The sequence below is a fragment of the Morus notabilis genome, unplaced genomic scaffold (genome assembly GCF_000414095.1).
Source record: "Morus notabilis unplaced genomic scaffold, ASM41409v2 Scaffold94, whole genome shotgun sequence".
NCBI lineage: Eukaryota > Viridiplantae > Streptophyta > Magnoliopsida > Rosales > Moraceae > Morus > Morus notabilis.
Window position 1 is genome coordinate 108,364 of NW_010363899.1, and position 10,977 is coordinate 119,340.

A 10,977-nucleotide genomic window follows, 5' to 3' on the forward strand; every position below is an offset into this window, starting at 1 on the left:
ATCTTTTTATGTTTTCAAAAGCATTTTGACATGTATCATCCCATACAAATGGTACATCCTTTTGAGTTAACCTTGTAAAGGGTTGGCATCTACCAGGCAGGTTAGAAATGAATCTTCTTATGTATGCAAGTTTCCCTTGCACTCCTCGTAACTTGCGCAGGTTACGAGGCGGAGGCATTTCTGTGATAGCTTTTATTTTTGATGGATCAATTTCAATTCCTCTATGTCTCACCACGAACCTGAGGAATTTTCCAGAAGTTACACCAAATGCACATTTCAAAGGGTTCGTTTTAACTTGGTGTTGTCGGAGTTTATCAAAAACTCGTTTAAGATCATTTAAATGATACTCTCTTTCCTTAGTCTTGACTACCAAGTCATCGACATAGCATTCAACGGTGTTATGGCGCATGTCATCAAAGACGACAGTCGTGGCCCTCTGATATGTTGTCCCTGCATTTTTAAGTCCGAATGGCATCACTGTATAACAGTAAATACCCCTTGGCGTTCGGAAAGCAGTAAGCTCTTCATCTTCTGGTGCCATCTTGATTTGGTTATATCCCGAGAATCCATCCATGAAGGATAATGCCCCGAATCCAGTAGTAGCATCAACTAACAACTTAGTTATTTGGAGTGGAAACTCATCCTTTGGACAAGCATTGTTAAGGTCTTTATAATCCATGCAAATACAAATTTGCCCGTTCTTCTGTACATGGACAATATTCGCCAACCAAGTCGGCTATTGAACTTCCTGGATGAAGCCAGCTTTAATTAGTTTATCAACTTCTGCTTCAATTTGTGCAACTAGCTGTGGACGAACACGTCTTTGGGCTTGCTTTACATATCGAACGTCCTTTGATACAGCTAGTTTATGCACTGCCACCTCTGGATCTAACCCAGGCATGTCTTTATAACTTTAAGCAAACACATCTCGATATTCTCGCAGACATTGCTCGTATGATTGTTGTTCCTGTGCTGTCAAAAGAGCACTCGCAAAAACTGGCTTTGGGTCTTCTTCTGTACTGAGGTTAATTTCCTTAAGCTCGTCAACCGTTGCTTGTCCTCCCTCTTCTAATCCCAGAAGAGTTGGTACAGTGTTGATGAATTCTTCTGAGGACTCAGGTGTACAATTTTCTAATTCATTACCAGAACTTTTTTCGAATGAGACACAATTGACCTGTTCATTTTATTCTGGTTGCTCCTGAATCACAATTTCTTCTTTTTCTGATGAAACAATTTTTGTTGTCCTTTTACCCTCCACTTCTTGTTCTTTTTGAACCATTTTGCTCGAGATGCAGATGGATATTCAATTCTTTCAAAGACAGAAACTTGTGGCGTTGTATCTCTCGTAAATTCTTCTGAGAAGATGGCATGTTCTGTCTTTGTAAACACTTCAGGCTCAAAGGCAGCTTTCAAGCAAGAGTCGTTTTGATTAATTACAACTTTTCCGTGTTGTTTCTTGAAAAAAACTTTCTTGCCCTTTGCTTTTGATTTTCTTAACATAGGGTTAGGAAATGTCCTTGGCTTATTTGAATTAACAGTTACAACACATTTGCTTGAGCTTCCGTGTTCACCAAAAGTAATTGAGATCTGCATTTTTCCAACTGGAAAAGTTTGATCTAGCTTCCGAAGCAGGAAGGTGAAACTGGTCATTAATGTCTCAACCACACTCTTGACGGATGCTAAAGCCTTTTGTCCAGGAGCTCGCTGATTTTTTGGCACATACTTAAAAGTCATCTTTTGATTGGGTTTAGATGAGCTCTTAACCTGTTTTGTGGTGCCATTCATCTTTTCTCCTTTTGACATTTTGATGGCATCCTTTAAGATTGTGACATCGGCCGATTTGTAAAATTTGACATCAGCGTAGTTTACATGTTCCCCTCTAAACGGATCCAAATCTGCATTTACTTTCATCACTTCCCCATCTTTACAAAACTTAAAACATTGATGAAGTGTCAAAGGGATATGCCACACCCATGGAGCCACGGTTTTCCTAACAATATGTTGTAGGAAGTATTTGAATAGATCGCATGGAAAAGGACATTTGAGCTTAATTCACCTATTTCAACTTTTAAGGTGATACTCCCCAATGCTCTCTCCCCCGCTTGGTTGAACCCTTGGATTGTCAATAAGGAAGGGGATAAATGTCGAGGTTGTAAGCCAACTGCGCTGAGGGTTTTCAAATGGAGTACATTTACAGCCGAACCACCATCCAACATTATACAGTTTATTTTAGTATCGAAAATTGTTCCCGTAACATAAAGTGGGCGATTGTGGTTTTCTTCGCCGAGTTAGCGGTCATCATCACCAAAGGAGATGCATGCCATGTAAGAAGCGCAGATCTCATAAGATGACACTTTACCTCTGGGAGCCTCTATCTTCCCTTTAAAAGGTTCCGGATCGGTCAATGCAGTTATGAGTGATTTTCTAAGCTCTGGAGACATTTGTAGAGCATCATAAACACTTAACAAAGCAGGTATACGCTTTAAATGAGCTAGAATGTTGTAATTAACATGGCATGAGCGATTTTCTTCTTCTCTGATAGACTTAGGATGGGCTCCGTTGTATTCAATTTTTGTGTTTTTCTTGCCTTTTATGAGCGCATTTGCCTATTTTGCTTTCTGAATGTTGCGTTTCATTTCCCGAAGCGTTATCTCATCTACTTCCTCTGAATCGATGGCATCTTAAAGGGAAACAGGCTCTTTCATCCCTTTTTCTTCTCCTCCTTCTTCCTCTTCAGAAATCGCGCAACAATGAACGACATCTTCATCATAAAGTGGCTCTTCCTCTAGTGATATTTCAGATGCGATATCACTATTGCTCCTTTCTTCTTCAGAAGCTCTAGGATCCTCTTGAAGTGCTTTAGGTAAAAATTCCTTCAGCGTGAATGGCGTCCTTATTGGTTGCATGTATTCTTCTTCATTGAGATTCTTTCTCTTCTTGGCTCTTCTTCTTTTCTTTTTGTTCTTTTTAGTTTAGGCCTCCCGATAAATCGAATACCTGAATGTTCGGTTGTCCTCGTACCTTTTTGCAAACGATTTTCATTCTTCTTGAACTTCCTATTTACATAAAGGTGCCACTCATTCCTCAACTCAGGTTTATTGTCCGGTAGATCTTCCCACGTTTCAATACTTGGTGCATTCATGAGTTCATACAACGTGGGCATGTTGGCATTACTTGGAATGAGTGTCTCAGGATATATGCTGACAGCCTTTACCTCATCGTTTATTTCAAAGGCTACTGGGATGACGCCTTTTTGTAGGGTATTCACCGGTAAACGGTCATCCTCTACTAATGAGACGGTATTTGATGTTACTTTTGGACACGAAGAATCCATTTCTATTTCCTTTCTTTTGATCATTCCTTTGTTATATTCTTCAGGACATAACAATCCTTTAAGGAATGACTGATGATGCGATGGTATCGGTAATAATTAGGATCATCGGTCTTATGAACCTCATTTGGCCTTTTCGGCTCAGGGAGTTTTATTGCTTTTGCAGCAAGTAATTCATCAAAAATTTGCTCCACATCCTCATCATCAAAAGCATATTTAACCTCCTTTCTTTCCTTAAGAGTGAGTTTCTTTGACTCTTCTCTTGCTTTTCGTTTGTTTTAGTTTTTATCATTCTTAACAAAGGTAGCCATTGTTTCGGTCTTTCTTAATGGCCTTTTATTTTCAACTTTCCTCTTTTCTGGGCGAGACCTTATCCTGGAACCCTTCTGACGAGCTATTTGCCTTTCAACCACGCTCGCCTTTGAAACCAATTCATTAAAAGATTGTGGTTCCACAGTTCCAATAAAGGTAGCCACTTTTGGCATGAGATTATTAGCACACATGGAAACTGCAGAAATCTCTGTCAATTTTTCCGGGCATTGGAGGTTAAGATTCCTCCATCTAGTGATAAAGTCATTTACACTTTCTCCCGGTCTTTGCTTAGTTTCCACTAAATCTGTGATTGTTACTTTCTTTTTTTAGGAGACAAATTGGGCTAAGAATGCTTTTTGCATGTCATCCCACGTAATAATGGAACCTGGAGGAAGTTGTGTGTACCACGTGAATGCTGTTCCTTTTAGAGATTGCATGAACTATCTAATCAATAGTGCATCTGATTGAGCAGTCTTGCCGCATGCCGAGGTATAGTATGCCAGATGTTCATGTGGAGACCCATTTATCCCATCGAATTTTTTAAAATTTGGCCTTACATAATATCGAGGGAAAGGGATTTGATCATAATGTGCCGGGTAAGGCTTTCGGTATCCTAATACCGGCATACACATAGCAGCTTGATATTCTCGTATTCTATCCATAATCAATGTCCTTAAGTCTGGCTGTGGTATTGGATCCGCCGGTTGTCTTGTCTCAGTTCTCAAGCCTAGTTGGGGTATTGGGGATGCAGATGTCTGTCCTAGTCCAGATGCTTGACCCATACCCACATTTTCTTGCAAATGTACAGAGAGTCTCGCGACTTCAGCCTCCTTCTCGGCAAGCATCCTTCTCAATTCTCAGATTTGCTCACCTTGCTCCTCCATGCTTGTCGTTCCAGTAACTAAAACTGGCATATTTCTTGATTCTATATCGTCATCAACAGTTGACACTTCCAATTGGCCTATTAGAGGTGTATCTCTAATTGTTTGAGGACCAGAAGAATCATGCATACAACGTGCCTTTGATCGTGTGATTGGTCCCCTATATGGTACCAATGCATTTCTCTCCATTTCATTGTTGACAGTAAGCTCTGTCGTTGGACAATTCTTGGTCATAATGGTCAACCCTTCGTCATCTCGCTCTTGGTTTTCATTGTTGAATAATGGCCCAAGATTCACTCGTGGCATTCTCAGTCTACCACTTCTAACTTTCTTCACTGAGTTTTCTCCAAGTTGAGTGACCAAGCCTATTTGATTTCTGTCACTAACTATTGCCTTCACTTTCCCTTTTTGTACACTCTTTTCGAGAGTCTTTGAAACATTTGGTGATATAGTGAAGATGTCCACCTCTTTTATTATCGGAGAAGCTGGAGTAGATATGTCTTCAGCACTGGTCATCAGAACAGATTCTACTGTACTGATGTCAATGGGGATCGAACCAACCATAATTTGAACTGGTTGTTGATCTGTGATCTTAACGCCTTCTGCAAGACAAGTCTTGACAGTCTTGACTATTTTGACCTTCGCATTCTTAGCGATCTTCAGAAGGAGAACAGCTACGGTCTTCACAGCCTGCTTAAACTTTCTTTTGGCAGACCTTGCTTGCCTCTTCTTCAATCCTTTGGCAGCCTTACCGCAAATAGCCTTCAAAGATTGCTTCGCTTTGGAAACCTCAAGAACTTTTGGCACCATGACAACAGCAGGTGCCCCAGTGATTGCGAAGGTTGTCTTAAATCCTACCTAATTTTGCTCCCCAACAATCCTTATAGATGGAAGTACACAATAACTTGTGGTGCCATTCTACAAAATAGAATAACACAAACGGTTATATTTAAATGATTATTATAATAAAATATTACCATTATAACCGGGGATGAAATGGAGAATGTGTCCTACTGGGAGTGTCAAAAACTATGTTGAGTGAAAATATTTATTAATGTTGAAATAATATTTCACACAACATAATTTTACCTATAGGAGTTTATTATTTTTAGTTCGACCCATTCAAGATTATAAGAATAACCTCTTAATTACAATCCCTTGGTACAAGGGAAAACCTTTTGATTCCAATTAAAACAGTAAATTCTATTTTCTGTGAATTTGGAAAATTTGGGTTGATTTAAAATTGCGGCTGAACTCAGTGAATTTTATCGAGTTGCCCACATACCCCGTTAAGAGATCAAGCCACTTGTAGTTCAAATTTTGGGTTTGAAAATTTTAGATAATTCCTCGGTGTATGACCTTATGAGGAATCGACGCACTTTGACATTTGATTTAGTTTTGTTTTGATTTTGTCTATTATGAGGATTTTTAGGATTGAATTTAATCTTGAAACTGCACCTAAATTTTAGGTTGCCTACGTATCTCATAGGGAATCAAGTCAATCGTAGTTCTTGAATTTGAATTTAGATTTTGGAGAATTCCTCGACATATGACCATAGGAGGAATTTAGGATCGAATTTGATCTTGAAACTGCACCTAAATTTTTAGGTTGCCTACGTATCCTATAGGGAATCAAGTCAATCGTAGTTCTTGAGTTTTGAATTTAGATTTTGAAGAATTTCCCGATATATGCCCATAACAGGAATTCAAAGATGTTTTAAAATTCGATTTGGAATTTTACTTCAGAGTTTGGATTTGAAAGTTGTATTTAGATAATTCCCCGGTATATGACCTTGTGAGGAATTAAAAGGATCCTTTTTGAATTTGGTGTTGAGATTTTTTTATTTGAATTTGGGATTTGAAAATTGTATTTAATCACCATATGGTTTTATGAGACAATTGACTCATCTTTTTAGACTTAGGAACCATAGGGGGGGCCCAATTTGTGCACTTTAAATTTTGTGGTATTTAATATTCTGAATTTATTTTGAAATTTATTATCTTTCTCCTTTTTTTTTTTGAATTTCAAAATTCAAAATCAAATCTACCATTTGGATTGGATTTGTTATGATTTGATTTGTTTTGATTTTCTAATTTCAAAAGGAATCGAAGTCCTTCTGTCGCTTCACTTAGTTGATATATATATATATATATATATATAGACATATAGCAAGTTACAATAAGTATAACTTGCAATCACATTACTTCTGCACTGCAAAATCCGTGAACTTTTATTTTTTTCTTTCATATATATATATATATATATATATATAAACTGAAAGTTCACTAATATTTGCAGTGCAGAAGCCGAAAGTTCACTGATGTTTGGAGTGCAGAAACTTTCGGCTTCTGCACTGCAAACATCAGTAAACTTTCGGTTTATATATATATATATATAAGCTTCTTCACAGTAAGCGTTATAGCAAGCATTAGAGCTTTTATATATATATATGTTTGTGAAGGTATTGAGAAAGAGATGCAAGTGACGATTGTTTGCTCTCCTTTTCTTTTCTTTTTTTTTTTTTTAAAAAAATCTTCATTGTTTGATTACTTTTCGGTGGGTATTGTGCGATTAATATGAATATTTTCATATGGATCATATGCACATAATTTCTCATATGTCGATTTTTGAAGTGTAATTCGTATAAGCTTTTTTACTCGAATTGCACTCAAAACAATCGTACCAAATAATTTGGGAGAATTTTAATCCTTGATTTTTTTGAAATCACATTTAACTTATATAGATCTCTAAAAAGAAATCTAAGTCTTGGTGATAATCATAGGATTATGATAAGAACAAGAAACCACACACCATGAGTACATTAGGAATTTATTAAGAGCTGCAAATAAGAAATCTCACACCGTAAGGCGTATATGAAATTTATCTTCGTGGAGAGTGTTAAGGAGTAAATTGCAATCATACACTTTAAAGTGTATATAAGACTCGATTTAAACGTGATGTATCTGTTTAATAACACGGAAAACTAAAACTGTTAGTGAAAAAAAAAATTCAAAATATCAAAATAATTACCTTGTTATTTTGAAATATCACGGATATATATATATTTTTTCCATTTCTTTGCACTTTCCTGCACACACCTGCACCTTTTGTTTTTTTTTTCTTTCTTTCACGTTTTCACACCACTGCACACAGTTTTTTTTTTGTTTTTTTCTCTCACGCTTCCCCACAACACTTGCACACACCTTAACAAACGTTTTTTTTGTTTTTTTTAATCTCCTCTTCTGCACTCACGCCAAATCTTTTTTTTTTCTTCCTGCACTCGTTTCCTTTATATAAGAATACACGTTCGTTTTGCACCACATTCTGTACCACGTTTTGCTCCACGTTCCATTAAAACGTGCATTTTTTTTTTTTTGAATCCCCCTTTCTCTCTTTTTTTTATGAGTCGGCGCAAAATTAGTCAGTATAAAAATTTATTTCTTCCCCTCAATTTTTTAAAGCCCATTTGTGATTCATCATTTATTTATTTATTTATTTTTTATCGTGAACAATAATTTCTGTGCTTCCATCTGAAATGACGTACAAAATGTCCCGCTGCCGGCTATAATCTACCATCATTTACTTGGTGGTCTCCACCGCTGGATTTCATTTTTTTATCCATTCTTAACTGCAAGAGATTTGGCATTCATCCTTGCTCCCACTGATCTTCCATCATTTACTGAAGGCTATTAAAAGCAGTTTCCGGAGATGTTTATTCAAGTAATAAGCCAGAATCTGAATAAGGGAGAAGAATATACAAATTTTGCATCTCATTTCTAAAATAAACCTAATTGGAGCAAAAGCAAGTCTAAAATGACCCAAAATTTATTTACTTAAAGCTTGAAACTGATTTCGGTTTTGCTTGTCCATTGGCAAAGCATTGCGTCAAGAGCTCCTCCGTAACCAACAAAAATGTCACCGAATACCCTTTCTTCTTTCTCTGACTCATTTGAATGAATACAGGGATGTGAATTTACCGCCAAATTTCATCTCAAGGTGCAATCATCTCTTCTGGCGATCCTTTGAAGATTTACTTGATTTACCGACGAGCGACGCATATGAAGCGTAATCTGAAACAAGCCCTCTCTCCCTTCGTAATTTATCAAAATCGGCTCGGTTCCCATGCTTGCAATGTCCTTCCAGAAGAATATTGTATGTAATGTCGTCGGGAATCACACCCACATTAAGCATAGCATCTAAGAGCATATCAGCATTTCTCATCTGTCCTTTCTTGCACAACCCGTTCATAAGCGCATTATAGGTCGCAATATTAGGCACGCGACTGTCTCTCTGCATCTCGTTCAGCAACTTAAATCCCATCTTTACATCCCCCGACTTACAAAACGCATCGATAACCATGGTATATGTGGCGTCATCAGGTTTCATGCCAGCACTCAACATCTCCCTCATCGTCCTCTCTGCATCCACGATCCTTCCCTCCCTACATAACCCTGAAACAAGGGCCGTGAAAGCTACACTATCAAGCTCAACGCCTTCCTTCACCATTGCCTTTTTAATTTCCATAGCCAATTCCATGTCTCCCTCTTTGAAGCATCCATCAATAAGCGTGGTGTAAGTAATCTTATCCGGCTTCAAGCCTCTTATTCTCATCTCATCTACAAGTTTCCTAGCTTCACTCAAATCTCCAATCCTGCAAAGTCCGTTCACAAGCGCATTGTACATAACTAAATCCGGCTCAATGCCTTTCTTCAACATCATCCAATACATCTCCATGGCCTTATCAACTCTCCCACTCTTGCACTGCCCATCGAGCAAGGCAGTGACGGTAACACCATTCGGAACCAAACCTCTCTCGCACATTTCATCGAACAGCTTACGCGCATTGTCCGACTTGCACTCCTTACACAACCCACTTATCAAAGCACTGTAAGTAAAAACATCAGGGGCCCACATCCGACTCTCCTCCATAACCCTCTTCAACCTAAAACCCTCCTCCAAATTCCCAGACTTACAATACCCATTGATCAAAGTATTAAAGCTAACGACACTCGGGCGCAAACCTCTCTTAGTAATTTCATCGAACACCATCTGGGCACCCTCAATTCTACCTTCTTTGCAAAATCTGTTCATCAAAACATTGAAATTATACACTTTTGGAGGATACCCATAATCCAAAATCTCCGAGAAAAAAAGCCAAACAGCCCAAGGCGAGTTCGACTTCAACATTTTATCAAACAAATACCCACACCCACGAAACGGGAAATGAGAATTCAAATTACGCTTTCTCACCAGCAATCTAAAGCACTGAATGGCGTCGGAGAGAAATCCACAATCGGTATAAGCGATAATCAAATAATCAAACAGAGGGTGGGCGTTGTTATACCTACCTCCGGTTGCTTCGACGGCGGCGAAGAGTGACGCCGCCGAGTGCTTCCCCTTGCGGGAGACGAGGAAGTTGAGGAGGGATTGGGCATCGGGGCCCATGCGGTGGGCCCGGAGGAAGTGGGCCATGGCGGAGTAGGAGTGGGGAGTGTGGCGGAAGGAGGGGGAGGAGGAGGGGAGCCAGTGGAAGAAGGAGAGGAGAGACTGAGGAGAGAGAGAGAGTGGATTAGTGGCGAGGAGAGAGATAAGGAGACGAGGAGTGAGAGAAGAGAGGTGGGGTTTGAGGGAGGAGTCGAGAGGAGTGGCGTGGGAGTTGGCGATGGCGGAGGAGATGGAGAGGCGGAGTGTGGGGTCCACCCCATCTTCCTCATAGTGTGGAGGAGAGAGAGAGGGAGGAGGGGCGTGCCAGGGGGTGGTGGTGGAGGAGGAGAGAGAGAGGGAGGCGTTGGAGAGGAGAGGGAGAGAGAGTGAGGGATTCGGAGTTGTTGAGGTTAGTTTGAGTTTCTTGAGGATGGTTAACATGTTTGATTGGATTTGATGTGTTTCTTGTTAATGCAATGCAATTCTCTTCCTCATCACCACTACAGATAACAGTTAACTAACAACGTCGCTGTTTTCTCTGTTAAAAAGAAATTCTCTAGCAGCTGGTACTTAAAAAAATAACTACAGAAAATAATTATATTTTCAGCTGTCAAATTTATAATAAAAACGGTCTATTTTATATAATTTTTTAAAATGAAGTTATTTTTGGTAGGAAAGTGTTACCGGAAAGACTTAAAAAAAAAAAAAAAAACAGAATTATAGGGATGACAAAAAAAGGTAAAGGTATTTTTGTTTTTCTATATTCTATTGTAGAATTCTTAAAAGAAAATAACTCTATTGGAAATTGATATATTCTCCCTCACACATTTTTCATATTCCTTACGAGCACAATAATTCAAACATGACCTCTGGCTATGAAGTTTCATTAACCAATAAAACATCCATGCACCCAACATGTGTACAAAACCTTACCTCTCTAATAGCAGGATTATGGACAATGTGCCTCATCAACAAAGAATTCCCTCACTTCAGAAATAGACAAAATAATTGGCAAGGACAAAAAAAAA

The 10,977-nt window shown here is 38.7% G+C and overlaps 1 protein-coding gene across 1 annotated transcript; it reads right to left on the reverse strand.

Annotated features, from left to right (window-relative positions):
• Nucleotides 1–8,170: 8,170 nt before the first annotated feature.
• On the reverse strand, nt 8,171–10,390 carry LOC21388440 (putative pentatricopeptide repeat-containing protein At1g09680). The gene is made up of 3 exons (XM_024170135.1): nt 10,123–10,390; nt 9,874–10,072; nt 8,171–9,608 (listed from the first exon to the last, which is right to left on the reverse strand). Exons 1-3 carry the CDS (start codon nt 10,388–10,390, stop codon nt 8,528–8,530), a joined length of 1,548 nt encoding a protein of 515 aa, XP_024025903.1. The 3' UTR covers nt 8,171–8,527.
• Nucleotides 10,391–10,977: the final 587 nt, after the last annotated feature.

Excerpts from the sequence above, each read along its gene's own strand:
- LOC21388440 (XM_024170135.1), bottom strand. The coding sequence starts at position 10,390 with ATGTTAACCATCCTCAAGAAACTCAAACTAACCTCAACAACTCCGAAT. Across the intron at positions 10,073-10,122 it reads CCTCTCTTCTCTCACTCCTC|TCTCTCCTCTCCTTCTTCCA; the intron begins GTCTCCTTATCT and ends CTCTCTCCTCAG. Across the intron at positions 9,609-9,873 it reads CGCCGTCGAAGCAACCGGAG|ATTTTGCAAAGAAGGTAGAA; the intron begins GTAGGTATAACA and ends TTTGATGAACAG.